At 38.8% G+C, this 25,052-nt stretch overlaps 1 protein-coding gene across 2 annotated transcripts in view; it reads right to left on the reverse strand.

Annotated features, from left to right (window-relative positions):
- Positions 1-269: 269 nt before the first annotated feature.
- Positions 270-25,052, reverse strand: part of MTRR (5-methyltetrahydrofolate-homocysteine methyltransferase reductase) — a 30,473-nt gene continuing 5,690 nt past the window's right edge. Inside the window, exons 3-14 of one of the 2 annotated variants that reach the window (XM_009278705.2) lie at positions 23,056-23,209; positions 20,882-20,999; positions 19,413-19,779; positions 15,550-15,672; positions 13,360-13,513; positions 9,489-9,577; positions 7,645-7,825; positions 5,812-5,854; positions 4,662-4,848; positions 2,245-2,363; positions 593-685; positions 270-506 (exon numbers count right to left, since the gene is read on the reverse strand). In XM_009278705.2, the coding sequence (XP_009276980.1) occupies positions 323-506; positions 593-685; positions 2,245-2,363; positions 4,662-4,848; positions 5,812-5,854; positions 7,645-7,825; positions 9,489-9,577; positions 13,360-13,513; positions 15,550-15,672; positions 19,413-19,779; positions 20,882-20,999; positions 23,056-23,209 (1,812 nt within the window). In that variant the 3' untranslated portion in view covers positions 270-322. Of the gene's footprint in view, positions 507-592; positions 686-2,244; positions 2,364-4,661; positions 4,849-5,811; positions 5,855-7,644; positions 7,826-9,488; positions 9,578-13,359; positions 13,514-15,549; positions 15,673-19,412; positions 19,780-20,881; positions 21,000-23,055; positions 23,210-25,052 lie in introns of those variants that run through there. The other variant, XR_657549.1, reaches the window with a different exon arrangement.

Below are 25,052 nucleotides of genomic sequence, written 5' to 3' on the forward strand. Positions count from 1 at the left end.
CTGTGCAGTTTATCATCACGTGTATTCAAATATCTCATTTTCTCAAGAGAAATCTATTAGTTTGAAACCTCCTATAGCTTAATTGACTACTAAAAAAGAAAAAGAAATACGTGACTAAAGCAACCAGTGGAACTGTGTGGTTACAAGCTATACTTTCAAGACTATATTAGAAAAAATGGACATAGTGATGAAATTCTAGCGTTCCAGGAAGGCTCTTTCAGCATCGTGTTGGTCCTTTCTTTCAGACAGCTCTAAGTCTTTCTAAAGCCTCAAACTTCTGCTAACTCTGTTCTCTTTCTGAGACAGTCCATCTCCACTCTACTCACCCACATACATAGAAGTAACCTCTCTCTTTCAGCAGGACTCTGGCAATTTCCTTTGCATAAAGCCTAATGACATCTTGCACATATTTAGGCGGGGCTACTTCTGCAGTTGAAGAGTCTCTTGAGAAACAAACCTTAAGATGAGTTAATGTGCCATTTTCAAGAAAACATCTGAGCTCATCTCTGAAAGGCAATAAAAACTGTTAGTAATGGCTCAGAGATAAGCACTCCCTCACGAGTAGAAAATGAATGCTAAAGAGTGAACTTGCTTGAACAAATAGTCTCGATCCTGATGCCGACAACCAAAAACCAGCCATGTCTCTCCAAATTCCCAGTCTGTATGTTCTTCTCTCAGCTTTTGCCTAACCAGACAAAAAAAAAAAAAATCCAATCCTGTTTTATCAAGTGCAGAATCTAAAACGTCTCTAACCTAATTCTCATTTAAAGTAGTGCTTTAATAAACCTCTGGATTGGCAGAAATGTGAAACGACTTAAGGTAAATCAGTCAAACCCTCATTCTTTGATTTTCTTGACTACTCACTTTTGGCCCAGCTCAAAATCAATCAACTTCAAAGGGTGGGGTTTTTTTGTCACAGTTTCATATTGGAAAAGTCAACACTGACACTTCCAAACATCTCACAAAACAATCCTGACTGCTCAATAAGGATATCATTACCCTTTATCCCTCATTGGAAGCCTGGGAAAAACACCTGGGAAAACTCAGCACAAAGCAGTTTTAGCATGCTTTCCATTTAGCTGTAGAAACCTGCTAGACTTTATGAATAACAATCTATTTACTACCACATCATCAGAAGAGTTACTGCATTTTCTTCAAATAATGCTGAAGGTATTACTTTAAAGGGGTTTTAGCTGCAACTTTCTAGTTACATTCTGAGAGAGAGACTTCATTTGTCATTGATCAAATGCTTATTAAATGCTAGGAATCCTTTAAAATAAAATGCAAAATACTTCTGAGAGATAAAAGTATACTTGGGAGTTAAAATTAAGGAGTAAGGATTGTACATAATGATTTGGTTAAAGTGGAAGCATGGAGTCAGAAACATGTCAAAACTTCCCTTTTCTCACAAATAAAATGGTTTAAAAATAATTGTTACAGGATGCAAGAAACTCCATTATCTTGCTGGAACTAATGAGTCATGTAGGAATGATATGTGTCAGTTACCTATGAAACTTGCAACCACTCCCACCCAAATATTCCACTCTTCCCATTCTTTGTTTCCTCCAAATGATCATGTTTTTACATATTCTTGGTGATGTGGTATCTGTCACTTTTTGAACAAGCACCTCTTTGCCTTGCAAAATTACGCTGCTGGGGTAGGAGGGGAAAAAAAGGCATCTGCCTTCCCTCAAATACAAACCCACAAAACCCAAGACTACTGCCCAGTTGAGGGTTCATGTGCCAAACTCCTCATCTTAAAACATCAAAATGTGTAAACACACAGAAACAAGGGAATGTGGGAGAAAACTTGACATTCATCATGCCAAGGCTTTTAATATCGATGCCACTTCTGAAGGAAATGGATTTTGAATACCAAACTTAAGCCAATCAACCCTGTTTCTAAAAACTACCAACCTCTTACAGGACTTCCACTAGCAACACACAGATAAAAGATTTAATTATTACTGTTTCTGCAATTCACCCAATGCCTCATATATCCACTATGGATATTAAATACAGTCAGATGAAAGTGTAAGTTTTACTCATTTGAAAAACAAATAAATACACAAGCACTGCTTGTTTAAAATTAATAAGACTGTTTCTAATCAGCATACCACTGCTACAAAAAGTAAAAAGGGAAAAGAAAAAAAAAAAAGATTAACTGCATTTGCATTCAAAACCTGAGGCTGTATTTTCTTCAACATAAAAAGGCTGCTTTCCAGGTAACAACTTGGTACATACCTATGTTGTAGGAAACCAATAAATGGTGAAATTCCTGTTCCTGGACCAACCATCACGAATGGGACAGATGGGTCTGCAGGTAAGTGGAAATTATTGTTTGGACGAGCAAAAATAGATATCTAAAATGAAATTACATAGAATACAATTGAAGAATATTCTTAAGCAGTGAAAATACCATGAAATTTTTAGAACCTTCAGGATATTTACATAGCGTATGTGTCCACACACCCTTCCAAATCCTGAGCTTCAGAGTTTATTTTTAATGTCACACAGACATTTAGAATAAAATTTCACAAATTTCTGAAATAAAACACACCATATTTACAAACCTATTAATCCATCTGGAAGAAAACTAGGGAAAACCACACAAACACGAGTTTCTGAATATGAAAGTTGACTGCACCATAAATTTGGGGAATATTGTTACAGAATTAATGGAAAGTTTGGTGTCGGTACTCTAAGGGAAGTAAACCTAGTTTATTGCCATTTTAGGCTACTCAACCTTTTTTTACATTGTGGACATCTAAAAATATTCCAGTGGAGGTGAGGATTTGTTTATAGCGAATTGAAGCCTCCTGATACTGAACTTGCTTTCTTAAGTTTCATAAAAGTTTTACATGATCTCCAAAAATGCATATGGGTGAGGGGAGGCAGATAACTGCTCAAAGATCTTGGAAAATGGTTTGTATCATTCCACTGGTAAACTCTAATTCTGATCTTCAGATCTGTGTCTGAAAGCAAGACTAAATATAATTTTAATAGGAGCTCCACAACTATTCTCTGAGGCATGGCTAACACAATGTATAGAAAATGAGAGATGACTATTTAAAATTCTTTAAAAGATTATTCAAGTCTCGGCAGCAGCCATAGCAGAGCTTCATCCATTAAAGTCATAAGCAAACATCTGATTTATTTTGCATATTAATTATGAAAGGATTTGAATTTACTTTCAAGTGTAAGGAAGGAGTGAAGCACTAGACCAAGTTATTTAAACTTTGTTCTGTAAACCTGAGTGGTTTAGCACTACTCATTTCTTATCATTTAATTCACTACAGATACTACAAAGTTAAACAGGATTATTTTCCTGGTTTCACAATGATAAAAAAATAGTATAATTCTTGCCAGTGAGGGGCAATATTTGTATTTCTGTTACACTTACTACTTCAAACCACACCTGAGTTAGGAGGCTATTTTCCCTATTAATGATTCCGAAGTGGTCATTCCTTTAAAAAATACTGCAAATGGCACACACATTTATACTGTAAAGTGTCTTCAATTAATCTAAGGTATTTTTCCATAATATCACACTCATCTATTTTGTATTGGTATTCCACATATTTCTGCAATCTACATGTATTGCTGCACATTTATCTATGCCGAATTCTAGCTTGCACAGCAGATGCAAATAGTTCTGAACTTTATTCAGACTCATTTTGTAACAATCCTTTTTTTTTTTTTTAACTCCACCTCTTTTTCATGTTTGATCTTTAATATACTGCAAATCAATTATATTTTAAATAAAGAGCAGATGTGAATACTGGAATAAGATATATGATGAACATATTAATCAGTTTGTCTTTTGAGTTAGTTTTAAAAAATGAAGATAACTTGTATGGGTTTTCCTTCCATTTTGCCAGACCAATACCTTGAATTACTGGCACAGTTTTCTTGTAACCAAATTCTATGTTTGTTTCCATTTTTCTTAATCAAATATAGATTAGTCTGGCAGTAGAGCTTTTGTCATATTAATTATATAGTAGAATTCCAAATTTTTAATAATTAGCTTACACCTAATAACTTTGAGACCGATTAATTACATAAATTCTCTGCCACGAAAGGAAAAGAGGCAAAAAAAAAAAGCGCACCTTCTCCTAATAATACCCACCATGCCAAACCATCTTTGATGCACATCAGAAATACCACAGACGACTGTCCCCTGTGTCATATTCAATAACTTTGCCCTTGCAAACTGTGCGAGACCTGACAAGAAGTGAGTTTTACGATTTCTCCCCTATCATCTGCCACCCTTTCCTGGAAGTGACCAAGTGCCTCTCTCCTACAACACTAACAGTCATAACCATTTAATTGCACAGTGTTATTTTAGTCCATGAAAACATCCTCCAAGACTCGCTTAGGGCTACAGTGCGGTGGAAAACAACTTGGGCCTTTCAGCAAACGGAAGTTTCACAACTCAGGTAGCCAAAGATAAAGTAAAATATAAGTTTAGCAACTTAGCAATGAAGTTCTAGACAAGTTACAGAGAGAAGGGTAAACTTACAAGTAGGGTAGAACTGCAAAATGAAGGTGTATACTGCCAAAACAGCCGCATTACATCAGAGCAGTGAACAAAGAAACCTGCAGTTGTTTCAAACGTGCATAAATTTAACTGTTAAAGAGTTTAGATGTAATATTCATACCTTTTCAGTTGAAGAGCTTCCTCCTTTTGTATCCAGAGTGTTTTTATTGGGGTGCAGTAGAGGTGCAACTAACTCAGCAAGCCACCCTGTACATACTCCTTTCCGTGAGATTGGTCTAGCAGGACAGGCAGGGAACTCCACAATATTAAATACAAAACACAGTTTTCCTGGCTGATACAAGTTTGAACTGCAAAGACAAAAGTATAAAAAAAACCCCAACAAATCTGAGAGATAGCTATACAATCTTACAGCAGGTCCATTTAGTTAGAAAACATCTTAAGGTTGGACTCAGAGGCCAGTGCCTACAGAAGGGAATCCAAATTTCTACCTGTCCTGGTTTCGGCAGGAATAGAGTTAATTTCCTTCCTAGTAGCTGGCACAGTGCTGGGTTTTGGATTTAGGATGAGAATAATGTTGGTAACACACCGATGTTTTAGTTGTTGCTAGGTAGTGCTTACACTGGTCAAGGACTTTTCAGCTTCCCACGCTCTACCGACTGAGAAGGCTGGAGGTGCACAAGAAGCTGGGAGGGGGCACAGCCAGGACAGCTGACCCAAACTGGCCCAAGGGACATTCCATACCATGTGACGTCATGCTCAGTACATAAACTGGGGAAAGCTGGCCGGGGGGGCCGCTGCTCGGGGACTGGCTGGGCATCGGTCGGCGGGTGGTGAGCAATTGCATTGTGCATCATTTGCTTTGTATATTATTATTATTATTGCTACTACAGTATTATTATTATTATTTCAATTATTAAACTGTTTTTATCTCAACCCATGAGTTCTTCTCACTTCTACTCTTCCAATTCTTTCCCCCATCCCACCGGGGGGCAGGATGGTGGGGGGAAGTGAGCGAGCGGCTGTGTGGTGCTCAGTTGCTGACTGACTGAGGTTAAATCACGACACTACCAGATTCACACGTGTGTGAGCTTGTTCTTGAGAACTCTACCAAAGTCTTGCCAGACACTCAAAACAATGTTGTCTGAAATAGTCAAACCCTGTGTTTTTTTGCAACAGGGACACAATCACTTTTTCCTCAGGTTTTATCCTTCATTCCTCTCTTTCTTCTTTAGATTATAACGTACACACACATTTGAGACTAAAAAGCATACCTAAACTACCAAGGAGATATAATTTGAATATTTCATTACCTTGACACTGAATAGGATCTGGCTTGCAATTTAGGAAGATGTTCTGAAAAATTAAAATTTAAAAAAAAAAGCATCACTTATTATTTGATTCACCCCAATAAAAATATCATATAATGAGTGTTTACACTACAACAGGTTACAAGCATATTATAATTTAACTGTAATTTTACTCTATTAACATTCAGTGTTTGTGGTTCAGAAATAAGCTATTAAGACTTGAACTCTATTTTGAATGTTTTTTAGACTTTGTGGAACATTTGTTAGAGATCCTATAAAATGAGGCCACAACAGTTAATTTATGGGGTTCTTGGTCAATTAAAAACAACTGTAAGGTGCACAGAAGAGATGCCAGTAGCTAGTGGACAAGGTGAAGCCTGAAATTTAATTTTCCCCACCTTTCATCTAAGAGCGCAAAAGCTCTCAGTATAGGAATTGCTTGATTGAAAGTTTCCTATATATGATGTCCTAGAAGCAGATGTGCCAGTTCAATTTCAAACCACTATTGAGTACCTATGCAAATTTTTGAAATCACAGCTAAAAAAACCAAGAGACAGGAGTTTACTGGGCATTTTTCCAATGAGAAACACACATTTATATCTACGTATGTATGTACATATACCGAACAGGTCAAACTCACTGGTGCTTTCAAAAGAATGACTTGCATGCAGACTGCACATTTTAGCTGAGGAGAAGGGCATATTAAAAGAAGACAGATATATTGCTAAGTGGACAATGTGGTGGGGAATGGCGACAATAAGCGAGCAATACCAGAAAAAATGGGCATAGCAAATGCTGGAAACCATACAGTGGAGTAACAGCATAACATACAGTTTAACTGCTTTTTAGTTGTTTTTCCACATGTACCACCCTTTTGCAGATATTCTAACCAGTACATGGACACCCTGACATATTTTAAAGATGCTCTGCTACATAAGATAGTTGCAAGTCAGAGTTAAGAAAAGCTAGTTCAGTGAAATCACTTAAAGAAGACACTAAGCCCATTCAGCACATTACCTCCCTGGGGGAACACGTGTAGAAAACTCGCAAAATTTCTTTATTCAGTTCAGTTGCTACAGCATGTTCCATACCACGTTTGAAAAGCTAAGTGTTTTTGTTTTCACTGTGAGAATTCATGTATTTGTATAAAGTGGAGCCGAGCTTGTATTTATTTTTTAAAGCCCCACAGTGTACTAAGAAGGTGAGATTTGGGGTAGGCATGGAGAAGATGATTGCAAGAACATAAAAAGCAATTTTTTTGTTTCATATAATGAAATAAATTAAGAAATTCCGTTTTTTAATCTGGAAAATAACTGCCAGTATTTTCAGATGTATTTGAGATGGTTACAATCGGAGCCTCATTCCATCAATGTTTTATATATGGAACCCAGTGAGTGTGTTGGACATAACATAAATACAAATGTACTGGGGAAAGCTTTCTGTTTTAAGAGGTAAAAGTGCAAGAAAAGAACATGTAGGCAGGGAAATCAAGAGTTGTAAAAACATGTCTTTTTTAATTGTAAGTAGTTGATGAAATATTTCTTAAAGACCCTAATCCTGCAAACACCTTATGCTTACTTTTTTATGCACAGGAGCAATCCAGACTCAACTGAAGCATAGGTGTGTACCTCAGTGTTTGCAGAATGAAGGCCAAAGACTACAAACTGGAGAACAGAGCTTTGTTCCCCAACAATAGTTTTAGTTTAATCACTATGGATACTATAGTATTTCTAAAGCAGTCAACTGAACAGTTACTCCCCTTTCTTGGGAAATTGAACATTTAGTCTCATGCATTTTCAGAAACCAAATCTAATTGAATTTAAATCAGTCACTTACCAATTAACAGGTTAAGTGAAGGCTTGCAGCTTGGAAAAGCATGAAGTAAGTCCAGCAAGCAAACATTAGAATCTCTAACAAAGCGTGTGTAATCAGAGGCTCCTTGTCTGCTGCAAAGCTCTTGAAGCCTCCGTTTTTCTCCCGCATCACTGGTACATTCTACAAGAGCTCGCAAAAATGCCTGCGGGGAAGAAAGCAAGAGTGAAGGGTAAAAAAACTTGTCCATTTGGAAAAATGATCATAAATCTGGGAAAAACTTGGGATGCCTGGGGACAGGAAGCAGTCACCTGACAGGTTAATGGATAATACAATTTATTTCCCAATGCACACTTTCACCTACTATGAAAAATTTATATTTTTCTCTTTTTGGGTTTTTGTGGTTTTTTTGGCTGCTCCTCTAATGTCTGAGACAAGCTAGCAGGTCAGAAAATCCTACTTAGCCTGAGCAGGGGAGAGACAAATAAACAGGCACAACCCATTCCCTGGAAAATCCCAAATTTTTGAAAGGCTTTCTTATTCATGTATTTGCATTTTAGTTAAGTAAACAGCTCCATAACACAAATTAATTCAAGACAAAACACCATTTGCTAACTTACAGAAGCCAGGAAAGGAATAATAAAAAGTCTTAGAAGAGGTATTACTGTAAATAAAGTATGGTATTTAATGAGTCACGTAAATGTCGCTGTGATGTTTTATTCCATACTTTATGCCTACATAATGGTACGGCAAGCTTTTCTTAGGGGAAAATTAAATTAAGCATTAAAGTAAAAATCAGATGTAAATACAAAAGTTTTTTTTTCCAAAAGCAAGGTGGAAATAGACACAGTGCATAAAAGAAAAGTGATTCATGACACCAAGTGCAATCAGATGACATATTCTACACAACAGAATACTCGGAAAGTAATTTGAGTGTGTTCAAAGACTGAGCTTCCAGACAACAGTTTTGAGTACGGAGTTACATAAAGCACATTCTACACTGAACAGGTAATAAAGCAGGTAGATTATAAAAACTGGCTTGGGCAATATTCCCCAGCCAGCACTCTCTGCCTACTCTTATTGTTGAGACAAATTTTCAAAATTGTTAAATGCAGTTTTGAAAAGGTTGAAACAATTGGAAGATTCTTTTCTGCTGCAAAATCCACTAAGTTGAGTGAAAAGGTCCTTCTAAAACCTGATTTCCCTTAGAGACCCAACCAACACAACTGTTTAGCTTCATCATTCATACAAAGTTATCTTTATGATGTGTTTTGACAACAGCAGAAATACACATGCATTTCCAGCTGCAAGCTTCCGGTTTTTTGCAGACGCAGAATGAAAGGAAAATAATATTCACACATTGTGAGAACAAATACTATACAAGCAAAAATCTTTCTTTGAATTCTGCCAGGTTACTGAAATGCTAAAGAAAAGCTTTAAAATAATTTAGAAGACATTATGGTATGTTTGCATAGAGTAACATGCGTATTTTCAGTTACAAAACTTGACAGATATGGCTCCCTCTGATTAGAAAGAATGATTTCTCTAAAATGCTAGGGGGCCAGGTTCAGTCAGCCTTCCAGTTATCTGGCACCAAATATCTAATACTTTTCTATTTACTTCCAGACTAGCTATGAATCAAGGTATTGCAGAACAGGAATAGAGATTTCAGTATCTCCTAGTTTGCCAGATAAAGTACCAGAAGTTAAATTTCTCAGAATAAAGTACAAACAGCAGCATACAAACTGACAACCCTTATTCACCAAGAAACATGGTTAACTACACACAAAGAAAGGACAGATCTGTAAGAGCCCATACAGCATAGAATTACTAAGGGTTTCTCTTTAAAAGAACAAACACATAAACACCTTTTTGGGAATTGCTCTTATTTCCAGACACCAGGTTAGAATGAATTTCAGAGTGCTTCTTTCAGGGATGTGTTGTGGATGAGCTGCTCCTAGTTCAGTGGGAGAAAAAAAAACAAAACAAAACGTGCATCTATTAATATCCAAAAAATGGCATCACAGAGTGCTTGTTCCTTCAAGAAATACGAGAGCGCTAAACTGCATTCAATTCTGTACGTTTAAGCCCCAGCTTGTTAGTGGAAATTATAAACTAAACAGCAAGACAGTTTTCCAATGAAGTATCAATGACAATTTTCCAATGAAAAGTCAAAACAGCTCAGGAAAGCAGGAAACAAAGAGAGGGGTATAATACATGAGTGTTCAAATAAATTTTATTGCTAAACCACTCAAGGCTTTGTTGCCACTTTCCACCTTGAAGAAATTCAGAGGAATGCTTACTAGGAAAAGGAACATCCACATTTTTACCCCTCCATCAATAAGCACTCCCAAAAATTGGAACACGCTGAAGTTTTCTAATGATCTAACCAAAGGTGTACGCAGCCAGTACCAAGCTGGAGCTTCTGAGGCCGAGCAGATCCAAGGGGGTTCTGTACAAGCAAATAATCCCCCCTGTACTCTCTACAGGTTCCATTTCTGGGAAGGAGGTACACTGACATCCCATCTATCCCTTCATGGAGTCAGCTAGGGTGCAGCCAGGCTTATCAGCCTCATGCCATGTCATGCTAAAGCGGCTATTCTAAGTTAACTCCAAAAGCAATATAAGAGCATTTATATGACAAAACACCTTTAATTAATAAGCTCTGCAGGTCCCAAATTGTTTCTTTACAGACCCAACTTGCATGTTGGGATATCTCTTGACAATGTTTCTTGGCTTTGACATCTAGCTACTGATTCTTACTATGCTTTTTTCCATGCTCAAGAGCCCTTTAATACTACAGAATTTTCGCTCTAAGAATATACCTATGTAACTTGCTAAATTACCTCTTCGTATCAGCATTACTTGACTGAACCCTTGCTACAAAGAACAAAATTTACTTGTAGAAGATAAGAGGATTGGCATAAATATAATGCAGGAAAGAAGCATCCATTTTCACATTTATATAAACTTCCTTCTCTTGAACAGGCTGACAGCATGTTACAAGAAGTACTTAATCCTCTTCCTAGGATGCTCATACATACAATAAAAAAAACAACTACAGAAGTCCAGTATTTGAACAATAGACTTTGTACCAGACTGCCAATAATTTCTGTTTTGTCCTCTCAACTGATCTCATCTACTTCATCAAAGAATTCATAGACTGAACAAAGAGAGGTTGTGAACAAAATTCAGTGCAATTCCTGGTAAATCTTGAAGATGCAGCACAGGCACAGCCTGCTGTTCATGTTCTTCTCTTCTCCCACGTTTTTCAGCTCTTCTCATTCAGTGAACCCACCACCATAATAGTTTGTAGTAACTATTACAAATTCCTCAGAAATGTGAATGCAGTTAAGAGACAACCGTCTCGAAAGGAAAGCAACTCTGGAACATTGCTAGGAATTGCAAAGCTGCATTATAGAGCTGAATTCTTTGGTACAGATTAAGTTATAGTAACGTAATGATTCTCTGCTCACCAGCACAGCTCCAAAGAAATTAATTTGGCTTTGATCCTAAACCATTTAACTTCATAACTGCAGTGGATGGAAGTCAGTGTAGAAGCCATGATTGGAGATCAGTGGACCAGCAGCAACTTGCTAGGTCCTGGCCAAGTATCCAAGGCAAGTGTGAAAAGTCAGTATGATTTGCTCTGGGTCACCCAGAAGACTCAAGAGCAGAACCAAGAACTTTGATTCTCTGTGCTGCAATCCAGTGGTATGATCTTCCTTTCCATTATCATTCATTAATATTCACAAACAGGCATGCCATTTTACACACAAGATATGGCAAAATGTTGCATAAATAATGCGCAATTTCACCTTTTTTCCCCAATTAGTGCTACAATAGGCAGCCAGAGATGCAATAACCTGGATTATTTACACATAGGATGAGAGCATGGATATTCCAAGTTTCACTCAATTATTTTACCAACTTTGCCTTGGAAGGACAGTTTCTTTTGGTATACAAGAACAATCAAGGGGCTAAGCTATGTTCACTTGGCTAAACAGGCTCTGTTCCACATAGAAGGTGCTCTGACATGGATGAACTCAAAGTGCCCTTTTAAGGCAGCTTTACGTCCTTCCTGCAGTATCAGTATAGCACAAGAAAGGGAACTACTGTAGGCAGGAAGGAGACAATATCTCTCTGTGCCTATTCAAGGAGGCCTTCACTTTGAACATGCTGTTGACACTGTCTTTAACTTACAGAGAGAGATTCAAATTTTATGCAGCCAGGTAGCAGAGCTCTGATTTGCACAGAAAAACCTACTAGCCTTCAGGAGGGACAAAATTTCGAGCCCACCTTCCTATGAAGATCTGATACTTTTGGCTCTCCATTACCTCCTCCTTCGCTATATACTTCCCTTTTAATTGCTTCCTTTGTAAATGTGCTTGATTCTGTAACATCTGTAAATAGCATAAACTGTAGAAGTAGCATACCTGTGAAATCCCCCCACACCACCCAATCTCCTGTTGATTGCCTGTGCATGGTTGTTGGGCCCTGGACAGGGTGACACTGCCTTAAGCTTGAGGGTGCTCAGGACCAGCCCTGATCCAAAGGGAGATTGTTACAAAGCTGGGACCCTCCTGGGACCTTTCTTTGTTGTTTTTTTTTTTGGGGGGGGGCGGGGGGGGAAAATATTAAAGGAGGGGGAAGGTTTATTTTAGGGGAAGAAGCGGGTGTGTTTGGAGGGAGTCTGTCCCAGAGGAACAAGTACAATGGGGGTTCCCCGAGGGGCGCGTTACAGGGGGAGTGAGTTCAGCACAGTGGGGCTGGATAACAGCCAGACCAGCCCTGCAGACACAGGGCTCATCCCCAGCGCAGGGACCAGGCTGTAACTGATACTGGCTCTGCACCAAATCTAACCGGTGACCACTCCCAGCAGAGGTTAGTTACTGGAGTGGGGTTCAAGGTTGGGGATAAGCTGGGCCTGGACATCCCATATGATATGTTACAACATGGCCTGTCATGTAAACTCACCTCATTAACAAGTGAGTTACTCACCAATTCCAAGAACAGGGGTCCATTTACAGCTCATACTTAAGATACAATTTGTGCTGCCCTCAGTGATGCAGGGAATCTTGCCATGGGAACTGATTTACCGCTAGACTGGAACAACAAAGAGCCCTACCCCATTGTGCAGAACTACAAGCATAACTCAGCATCATCATTAAGACACCAATTGCAAGGCAAGAGAAGAGTAATTCTCACAGGTCCAGCTGGCAGTACATGGGCATACCTTGAACATGCAGCTACCCTTTCTGAGGTGTGGGATCATAAGACTCAGCAGAACAGATCCACATAGACCTACAAGCCCCTTAAAAGGCACCTTGCAGCAGCACTAAGTCTTCTGCTTCAGGAGTGTGGCCCTCTTAGGATGTAAAACAGATTGACGTGAAGTGCTGTTGAAGGAGAGATTTTACTTTCAAGTGGGGGATTGTTAGATTATGTGATTAAAGACTCACCTCCATAAACATGAAGGAGCACAGAGGAAGAATGAGATGGCTGAATGCCAATGCTAAGCTCAAATTCCCAGTCAGAAGCTAACTCATCTATAGTAAAACCAGCAGCAGCATTCTATGTAACCTCTCTTTTTTAACACATCTCTGTGACTTCCAACATGCCTCCATGAAATGACAGCTGTGTCCCAATACTAAAGATAAAAACGTTCAAAACTATGCATACCAACTACTACCAACACAGAAAGGAGTATTTGTTCATGACCAGTGCATCACACCATACCTTTCTTTTTAGTGCCCTCCTTAACCCTTATACAAACGAAGTACTCTCCTTTTTCAGAAAGTCCCAAGATGTGAAGAAGTTCTTCCACCTCATTGACATTGTTGGGACATATTACACAGAAGGCATCTCCAGGTTGGTAGTCAAAGACTGTATCCTGTTTTAAAATATGAGATCATTTCTTTTAAATTGTATCACAAATCAAGGCCAACAGCATCCCCATTCCTAACAACAATCTTCCTACTATCACAGTCACATGAAGTCATACGTTCTTTTATTCTGTACTAGCACTTCACTGTTTGGAGCACATCAGAAACTAAATACTCATGTTTTCTTTTCAGGTTTAACCTTACTAATTAGAAAATTCATTCCTTATCTGGTTTAAATATTTGGACACTCTTTAATAAGAACTGCTGAGCAGCCTAAACAGAAGGAAAAAAAATATGTACTAAGAGGATGTGTTATATAATCAGCCCAGATCATTAATTACTCATGTACTTTTGTTTTCTGGTTTGAGAAGAGCAGAGAAATGAAATCCTCATAATTAATGCAACTTTGTATAGAGATACATTATCACTAAAAGAAAATTTGCTGGTTAAACTATTTGACGAACCGTGACTGAAATGACCCCAACTGTTTTTATTTTCTGGAGGAAAAAAGAAAAATAGCAAGAGAAGAGCACAGTGAAAATTAAAAGGTATCTCAGATCTTAAGACCTAGATTCCACTTAGTTGGCTGAGGTTCTTGTACGCAACTGCTGAAACCCTACTCAAGCTTCTGCCTGTTATAGGAACACATGGAATTATACTTGCATCATTATGTTTCTCTTACGCATCAGGTGAGGTGACCTGCATACACAGACTGTTGAGAATGTTAGGAGAAATAGCCAAAAAATGTTCAAATTTTCAGTGAGTGCTGATGACAGGATACATGTATACATACAAATATATGCAAAAAACCATGTCATCTCAGAGACTCAGTTGCTCAAAACTTAAGACTCTATTTATAACTGAGATTTAAAGATGTCCCATGGATATTGACACAGATTAAGCTAAGAGTCCAATAAAAGTTACTGCCAAAATCACAATATCCCAAAGGCAATATTCTACAAATTTGGAAAACAACTCAAAAGCAACATATTTTCCTTTTAAAGATTTCTTGTAAAGTAATATCGAGCACTCTCTGCCTTTCATAGAATCATAGAATAGTTTGGGTTGGAAGGGACCTCTAAAGGCCATCTAGTCCAACCCCCCTGCCATGGGCAGGGACATCTTCAACTAGATCAGGTTGCTCAGAGCCCCGTCCAACCTGACCTTGAAGGTTTCCAGGGGTGGGGCATCCACCACCTCTCTGGGCAACCTGTGCCAGTGCTTCACCATCCTCAGCGTAAAAAATGTCTTCCTTATATCTAGTCTGAATCTACCCCCCTTTAGTTTAAAGCCATACCCCCTTGTCCTGTCGCAACAGGCCCTGCTAAAAAGTTTGCTGCCATCTTTTTTATAAGTCCCCTTTAAGTACTGACAGGCTGCAAGAAGGTCTCCCCAAAGCCTTCTCTTCTCTAGGCTGAACAACCCCAACCATCTTCATCTTCAAACCAGTATACAAAACATGATCTTCCCTGAATAAACTAAAACAGTTTTTACACCTAGGGTAACAGACGTTGACAGTTTGAGTAGTATGTTAACAAGTCAGAGCAAATGAATGCCAGAGGCAAAAACAGTGCTCAAGAGCTAACGATTCTTATCACTTGATCATACCAGTCAAATTATTACTTATGTAGATTACCTACCACAAGGCATAGTCACAATTTACTGTACAGTTTCTGAATATTCCCTAAGTTGTATACTTACTAACTGAGAGATTATTCATTTTCAATATTCCCTGCCTGCCCTTCTCCACTGCAAATGCCCTTCAAAAAGGTATTTTAGTCAATACAATATCCACGGAACAAAAAAGAAATTAATTTGACACTTTATTTCTGTTTTGACCTCCATTGAGTCATATCTTTCAGTGAACAAATCAAGCTTTGCATTTACAAAATGGATCAGCCTAAGCTGACATCCTGTTGTACAGGGAATTATTTTTTCTTTTTAAACAGTCAGATAAATAATTTTGCCCCAGTTATTATACATAACACACATGCTTTTCACCCTTTATTTTAACCCACTAAAGAAAAAGCCATCACTAACTTACTGCAATATCAAGTTCTAAGAGCAATGCAGTTTTTATCGCATCTTCTCTAGTGAGCTGAACTGCTTTTGTAACTGGCACTTCAAAGGTTGTTCCCTCTGAAATCAGTGAGGACAGATGTGGATTCTGAAAAAGAGGACACGAAAACCTACACTAAAAATGCAAATCAGCTGAATGACAGCTTACTATGACATGCAGGAATTAGCGCTGGTACAATTTTTTTGAAACAATCTTAGAAAACAATTCAAAACAATGAGGAAAAACATGAATCTTCTACATATAGAGAGTGTTTCCTCTACATTTTTAAAAATCACATCCAAGCAGTAACAGGCATATATTCAACTATAGAAAGTCAGTAGGTTTGAACAGCCTAATGGGCCTAAACTACCATCAAATGCAGCTAGCTGTTTCCTTTTTCAAGAGCTGCCTTGAAAATAGCCAATTAGAGAATGGCAATTATGTTAAAACCCAGAAAACTCCCACCTAATTAAAGGATTACTAGGTGTACAGAACGGACATGCAGCGCTACAGGCTTGGGGAAGAGTGGCTGGAAAGCTGCCCAGCAGAAAAGGACCTGGGGGTGCTGGTCGACAGCCGGCTGAACATGAGCCGGCAGTGCGCCCAGGCGGCCAAGAAGGCCAATGGCATCCTGGCCTGTATCAGAAATAGTGTGGCCAGCAGGAGTAGGGAAGTGATTGTCCCCCTGTACTCGGCACTGGTGAGGCCACACCTCGAATACTGTGTTCAGTTTTGGGCCCCTCACTACAAGAAGGACGTTGAGGTGCTGGAGCGTGTCCAGAGAAGGGCAACGAGGCTGGTGAGGGGTCTGGAGAACAAGTCTTATGAGGAGCCGCTGAGGGAACTGGGACTGTTCAGCCTGGAGAAAAGGAGGCTGAGGGGAGACCTCATCGCTCTCTACAACTACCTGAAAGGAGGTTGTAGCGAGGTGGGTGTCGGTCTCTTCTCCCAAGTAAATAGCAATAGGACAAGAGGAAATGGCCTCAAGTTGCGGCAGGGGAGGTTTAGATTGGACACGAGGAAAAATTTTTTTACTGAAAGAGTGGTGAAACATTGGAACAGGCTGCCCAGGGAAGTGGTTGAGTCCCCATCCCTGGAATTATTTAAAAGACGAGTAGATGAGGCACTTAGGCACATGGTTTAGTGGGCATGGTGGTGTTGGGTCGATGGTTGGACTCGATGATCTTAGAGGTCTTTTCCAACCTCAATGATTCTATGACTCTATGACATAAGAAATAAGAACAGAAGCTATTTTAAAACATCGTTGCAGATTTACAGATTAAGACTTTGGGGTGCAGATGGGGCTACTATTACGGGCAATTTATAAGAGGAATTTTAAAAACTACAGTTAAATTTACAGCTAACCAGCAAACTCCACACTACAAAACAGCATCATGTTATGCCACAACATTTCTACATAGGTGACAATGTGCCCCAAGAATTCTAAATGGGCACCAAGAATAATTCCAGATCACCTCTGTCAAAGGCTGTCACTTGAAGATCAGACTACAGCCCTCATTTCTCCATCACTATTGTCAGCAAGCTTCATTTGAGATCAATACAGACAAAAATGAAAAGAGGTGGGAGAGATACCAAATGTCCACAGCAATACTCTGTCAAATGGAAAGGAATTATTCTACCAATAAGAGAATATTGGTTAATCTGAAGATTTCCTATTTAAAAAAAAGGAGACAGGAGAATCACTTGAGACTGACAGTTGGAATTTTTATTATTCTCTTAAAATTCTGACATGGTGATTAACGGCTTGGGCCATAGCAAGTTATTGTGCATCAGCTGGACTATGATAACTGTCTACATTCATATTCCCTCCAAGTCAAGTTCAAGGCATAATGAGATCAGGATTTAAGCTAAATTGTATTATCCTACACTTGCCACAAAGGCTTAAGATGCAGACCGTTACTGCTCTGCTACTAATAAGCAGCAGCTTGTTAATTCAACCCTGAGACTCAACAGCACAGGATACAGATCATATAAGTAACTAGAGAGACCGTGTACCCAGCCTTCTTTAAACGGCAGGGAGTCTCTTTTTGGAGATATCCAAACCTCAAGTTGATGATTTCAAAACAAGCCAACTTCAGCTGTGCTTGGCAAAAAATATCCATGGTTGTTGCAATGTGAGATACTGGAAAAGGACGCGAATAGGATACTTGTAAAAACAAACATGACCCTACATGGGACCTACTTGTTGACAATGTCTGGCCAACTATGTAAGAAATAGTGCCAAAGGAAAAAAAAACCCAAACCTGCATTTGATTCTTTCCAAGGCTCAAGACAACTGTCCAGCTTCATACCTGAAATCCAGACTATAATCTTTAATCTGTCACTGAATGCCAGATTAGCAGATTCAGCTTTTTCAATTTGCTGTTCGAAAGCAAAATTTACTTTTTTTCTATTTACAGAAAAGTTAAGGCATCAATATTAGAACCTGACCAATTATTTCAGAGATCAGCCTGAATATATGCTATGATTTCAAAATAAGAAAATGGGCTCTTTTAACCGCTGTAGCACCACTTTCAACCCGAGTATTAGTCTTTAATTGAAGAGTACCTCTAAATAATAAATCTTTGCTTCAGTAATTTGGATTATTTAATTCAACAACCTGAGCAAAACCAACCACAATATGAGGTTTAAAAGAAAAGCAAAATTATCCAGTGTTTAAATTCATACACTCTTACATAATTGTATTAGCTCGACTAAGTGATTTGCTCAGCATTACCATTGCCACTCTCAACAGAGAGAGTGTCAGGGCCCTGAGGATACTAATGGGCTTTCATGGTCCTGACCAGCCCCACCAGAGGACTCCACCCCCACCTCTGCTCATGGGCCCAGGAGCCCCATCTCAGCTCAGCCATGGGTATTCAGTCCCTCCCTGAGCTACAACACAGGAGTACTGGTCGGCAGCTGAGCCACAACCATGCCCACGGCTGGCCACAGATGCTGTTGATCCAGGCCTGGATCTGCAGACCGACTTCCAGCTTGGTCCCAGACCTGCCTCATTCCCACAAACTTGTCTGATGATCTGCACTCTTGGCTGATCCTGGCTGCCATCTCCTGGTTTGCATTGCTTGGGTATCGGGGAACACGGCTGACTGTGTTACCACACTCAGCTCCTGGCACCCTGTCCCTTAAAGAGCAGCCAGTCCTCACTGGTCCCTCACACAGATAACCAAAACGTCTGCTCTCTGGCAGGCAACCAGAAAAGTTTGAGTCATGCTTTCCAGTTCATTTTGAACAGTAAATATACCAACTGGAGATGATTACCAGTTCACGCTAATTCTTCTCTTTGTAGAGCAGGTCTTAGTTCAACATGGCTTCACAGCAAAAGCATGCCGGCTTTCAATCTACAGTTCATCTTCTGTTTCCAATAGTAAAATTATGATCATGTTTTTACAATGACAAGTTTCTCTGCTATTAAATATGCAGCAAGATTTTGAGCAATTTTACACCCTGTTAAGGCATTCTGCAAGTACTAAAAATTTGAACAGAAATTGTACTATAATCCTTTCTACAGGAAGATGTTTTCACCATCCTAACATAAGCCACTGAGGACTTTAATTCTTCCATTCCTGGCACTGCAATGCCATTCCTTTATCAAATTATTATTTAACTAAATTATACTTTTACATCAGTGTCCATAACTCATATGGTGATAACTACATTGTCACAATATAAATGGACCTTCACTTACAATTCAAAAACCTCCTGCATTCAGGGACGTTATCTCCTTTATGTAAGTATTAACTTGCTCTTTTGAGCCGTATGTAGGAGTATACACTCATGCTGCTACCAGAGCTGGAGGCTTTCATCATTCAAAGTGAAGTCCTTACCTCACCATGGGTGTCCTGAAACTGCACCTCTATGTATTCTGGTGGCAAGGCAGGAATACTAAGAGCAGACTGAGAGACAGGCGGGACAGAATGAACAAGTGAAGGTTCAGTGTCTCTAGTTGAAGCCACAAGATGGATGTCAACCAGTTTTTGTGTCAGAACATCAGAACTCCTCACTCTTTCATCTTCTAGCTTCAAGTTCTGTACTTCTGAGCTTAAGTTTAGTTCATGCCCAACGTGCGGGGCTGCAGAGAGCGAGCTAGAAACAGTATCGCTGCTCATGCCTTCTTTTTCTTTCTGCAATAGAAATGCTTCCTTGAGGGCAAGCCAAAGTCCATCAATCCAAGGATCAACCACTAGTTCCAAACTGGGGAGGGAGGGGGGGGGAAAAAAAGGGAGAAAGGAATGGTTGACTTATTGTGACTTACTGGACAGTTAATTTACAAATAATGAAAAGACCACAAAAGCTAAAAACACTATTCATTTTCCATTTTTAATATATATCTGCAGCTGTTACCACGATGACTTTTTTGTCAAAAAAGTATTTTCATTTAGTTATTACCACTATGTAAATTTACAGAGTCTAAAGTGCATAACAGCCTCACTCTTCTTCCAGTTTCTCATTTTTATTTTCTTATGCTGAACTTTATGACAGGAAGTTGAAGGGATGGTAGCAAAATATGCAACTTTTCACTGTGCAACAGCAATATCAATAGCTTACACTAATGTTCCGTTTTTATTATTTTAGAACACAAGATATAAGTTTTATGGTTATGGCAATGTTTGTGTTCAATTGTCTCATATCATCATGCACAGAACCGATATAATATGCAGTTCAAAATAAATAAGCCAAGACTGCAGCCTACCGGCCAGAAAGAGCAACAAAACGGGAAGGGAGTTGTTTTCTTACATAATTCCTCTACAGCAATCAAAAAAACCTTCTTAAGTAATTCCTCTACAGTGATCCAAAAAAAAAAAAGGATGTTTTATGGAAGAGAGAAAAAAATTAAAAAACATTGTAGGGTTTGCCTAAAGCAGCTATACTGCAAGATGTGAGCTTGGATAAAAGCCTGATGTGTGTGTAGAAAGAGATCCCGTTACCCAGTACCACACATACTGGAAACTGGATTTTTTTTTATTTTCTGGAAACTGGATTTATTTTTATTTGCTTCAGTAAACAGACTACATTTTTAAACCCCTCCACTTATTCTGAATTACTTAATTTCAAAAACTGCTAAATACTCTCCATTTTTCCAGGCATTACAGATGTTTGCTCACACTTTAAAAATGGAGTTTTATTTAATGGCAGTTGAGATTGAAAAGGCATACTGCGTTCAGACAGGACTCATTCCTATGAGGTGCTGAGTATTCAGGTTCAACTGATTTCAAAGAGTTCAGAATGTTTAGCCAAATTCACATGTAATTATTGCATCTTGAAGAAATTAAATCCGAACTCATTCAGCGCTTACCCTACACAATCGTCTGCTAATCCTGTGTTGTAGAAGTGCTGGGCACCAAGTTCTTGAAGTCGTCGGTCTACTGTCTTTCCACCATTACAAAAGAATGTGTACTCTGAATCTCCCAGACCTAGCAAATTCAAGGAAAGAGGAATCATGTCAATCAGCCAGTCACCCATGCTACACAGAGAAAGATCTGCAAAGACAACACAGGATTTTCTTGCAGGCAAACAGAAGAATCTGATACAGCAAAGTGCATATTACCAGGACACTTTTATGACCTTCAGAAAAACCCCTGTGTTTTTCCCACAGCAGAGCTGAAAAAAGTGGTTCCTCCTTCACAAATGTAAGACACAGAATTTCTCTGAAAACACTTTGCTTTCAATATTTCACATTTCAGAAGAATGTTGTTTTAGTTTGAGGTTTTTAAAAAATACAAAACCACCCTTACAGGAAAAATGTAAGGAACTGAAATAATTAGAAAAAGTGAAACTGATAAACTGTATGTGAATTACTGAAAGAAATTATCTCGCCTTCAGGTTAAAATTGTTAATATATGTCAACAGCATAAGGGAGATAGTATTAAAAGTAATTAAAAAATATTGGAACCTTGAGGGGGGGAAAACAAAATCAAACACAGGAGTGATTTTAAACAATATGAAGTAAGAAATGTAGGAAAATGTGCATAAGGGAATCTGGTCCAACATCCTCCTCCCCAGGAATCAGAGATTTCTTTGTAGATCACATTTTCACTGCGCTGGGTTTTCTGTCCTTTAACAGTCGTGAAGATGTTCTGTTAGAAGAAGATGCTCTTTGTTATCAGTTAAACGGTCAGTGGACTCAGGAGGTATGAGGAGGAGGAGGACCTGGGATTTTAAGAGATCAACTAAACCACTGAACCACCCTAAAAGTGATCAACCATACATACCTCATCCTTAACAGATGCTTATCTAACAATCCCAAAGACCACTGGTTAGGCAGTCCTCACAAATTCTGTAAGTAATCTACACCACTGTTTCACTATCCTAACTCACAATTTTCACAGCCTGACCCCTTCTTGTGTGCAATTTCAAACCACTAGATCCTTATCATCCCCACCTAACAATGGACTATTCCTTTCTCCTTTATAACAGCCTTATTTTTCTTTTTCTTTTTTTTTTTTTAGAGTTCTGCTCCTTCTCAAGTATGGTACTTAGAGCGAACACTTCATTGGACAAGCTGAAATGGATACCATGAATGTATTATAAGACTGATAACTTTCTAGACTAGAACCACAAAACATGTTATAACTTAGATACTATAATAATATCTGTTACAACAAAAATCAGTATTAATATGATGCTTATCTTCATATATGCATTCAGTCAGCTATGAACTAACCATTTCACAAACTGTAATGTATAACTAGGCAACAGCATAACATCTTCTCAGAACGTTACATGATTAGGATGCATGTATTTCGGATTTCCACATTATATATCCACTAGAAATTTCCTTCTAGTGGGTACTTTCCTCACTAGAAATCTAGAAGTTTCCTCACTCCTACCTATCAACTTAAACTTGTCAGGCAAAAATAACCTAGGTTCAAATAGAAGTTTCTGGAGTTTGTTTAAACACAACCTGAAAACTCAACAAACTGACCTTACCATCAGCTCAAGATACCTCAGATGCCTTTTGCCAAATCTGTATTTTGCGTATCAATCTTTAACCTGAAGTTACATTCCTTCTACTGACGAGTATGACATTCAAAATTTTAAAAAAATATTGCAAATTTAAAGGATGGGATGATCTTAAAAACTTATTTTTAAAAAACATTTTATATTGCCTTTCCCTCTGTATAGAAAAATGCCCGATTACTCATAAAGTCAAGTAAACTCATCTAGTCCATAGAGACTTGACATGAAATTAAAACTTCAACAATTATAGATAGCTTATATCATATTTTGTTTATGCAAGGAAAATTAAACTGTAAAAAAATTAAATTGGTAGCTTACATTCAGATCATTTCTGTGATACTTTTCTTTTATTGCTCATAGAGGACATTACACAAAAAAGCTATTCATGTTATAAAAATAAATGTTTTATAAGCACTTAAAAAAACCCAAACAACTTATTCACAAGTAAAAAATATAAAAATTGTTCACCGACAGACAAGTGCTGCAATAAAATAGAGAATACTAAATCACCTAGCAATCCATACTGGAGATGGGCAAAATGATCAGGTGGCAAGGTCGTGTCTTGAATTTTCTTTACAAACTTGCGGGCAGCGTCTGGTGGGTCTCCAGTACCGGTAGTGGAAATAACAATAACTACAGGATCCTTTTCTGTTTCCAGGTTATACTACAAGTAATAGAACAAGTAAGTTACAAGGTGCCATTTGATACCTATTTGTGGCCTTAGATATTATCTTCCACCCTTCCTTTTCCCAAAGGTACACAGAAAAATGTTTAATCCCATTTTACCTGTATTAAACCACAGAAAGTCTTTCAAGTAATTACCAGTCATTTTGGGGATGCTACTTATAATCTTGGTTGGAGTTTTCAAGACCAGAATGGGTAAAGCCCTGAGGAACCTGCTCTGACCTCAGCTGACCCTGCTGTGAGATGATCTCATGAAGTCCCTTCCAACCTGAATTATCCTATGATCCCATACACAAATGCCGAAGGGCAGCATTTTGAGCAGGCTAGTACACAAGCGAACAATACTTCACAACTGCACTCAGACAGCTTAAATACACAACTACAGTATTTGCTTTGTCAAGTGGAAAAAGTATTTTTGTATATATGATCACAATCACACAGTTGGACATAATCCTGATAATTTCACACAGCTAACTGGGGCATGGCCGTACAAGCTGTGGGGATCATTTCTAAGTTCCATTAGGGATCATTTGGTTCTGTCTGATAACTTCCATGTTACATCTGTCTTTGCCACAAAAAAAAAACCCTGTGCTTTGGGGGACCCAAGGTAGCTCTGAACAGAGATAATCAGTCACCGTGCTCTACAGTGTGATTCATTTTCGCCCCTTCACTCTTCCCCCAATTCACTTCTCTCCCCTTTGCTAATACCAATCTTTGACATTTCCCATGGTTTTATGGGGGCTACTTCCATTATACCAGGTCGACAAGAACTGCCTATATTTGGGATTGTGCATCAGTTCCATAAATTCAGGTCTCATGCAACCATTTATTACTTCTCCAGTAAAAAGCATTCTGTTTCTTTGATTATTCCAGCTTTCCACCCATAGCGGGCTGCAGCACTGTGCTAGCGTGCTGTCTGTCAGGTCACCCGCACAACACGCCCTCTCACAGCACCCCTATAGGCTACAGGTTTTGAATCACACAGAGAGCTAGCGGCCTATGTAAAACACAGCTCCCCAGAATCACAGACACCTTGTTTGGGAGTGACCTCTGGAGGTCACCTAGTCCCACCCCATGTTCCAAGCGGGACTAACTGCCAACGCTGCATTAGGTCAGTTATGATTCTGGCTGAATTTTGAAAACTTCTAAGGGTAGAGATTCCACTTTTCTGGGCAGCCTCTTCCATCCAGAAGAACTTCTCCACTAGCGTCAAAACTGAGTTTATCAGGCTGCACTCAGTGGATTTTGCCTCCTGTTGTACAGTCTTCTGCTGCCTAGAAGAGTTTGGCTCAAGTAGGCTGCTATTAGGTCACTCCATAGCCTCCTTTTTGCCATAATAAGCAACCCAAGCTCCTTTTACTGCTCCCTGTAGGTTTCAGTTTAAACTCTCTCCCAGCATTCCAAGTTTAATAAAATAGTAGGGTTATGAGAAAATATAAATAAAGATTGCAAGAGATTCTATGTTTCATTTCAAGCAGTTTCAGGACTGCAATTCAAAACTTCAGAATTTGAGGAGTTATGTTCTAAACACTTCACTCAATAAATCACTCAAACCATATCCCCTCCTCAAGCCAGGTAAAAAGTTACCCCTTACACCTACAATCCAAAAAGGTTAGGAATACAAAGAAACAGAGTATCAAGGGGTTTTGCTGTTGTCATTTTCTCCAAAACTTTCCTGAAAAACCTAAAAGCAGTTGCATGGAGCAACTTAAATTACCATCTGGAACAGTGTCCTGCTCTGACAGTGGCCAATAGCAGGTGCCTAGAGAAGTATAAGAGAAGAGAGAAAGCATGCAAGGATATTCCCCAAGTACTTTGCCAGA

The sequence above is a fragment of the Aptenodytes forsteri genome, unplaced genomic scaffold (genome assembly GCF_000699145.1).
Source record: "Aptenodytes forsteri isolate BGI_AS27 unplaced genomic scaffold, ASM69914v1 Scaffold194, whole genome shotgun sequence".
Classification (NCBI taxonomy): domain Eukaryota; kingdom Metazoa; phylum Chordata; class Aves; order Sphenisciformes; family Spheniscidae; genus Aptenodytes; species Aptenodytes forsteri.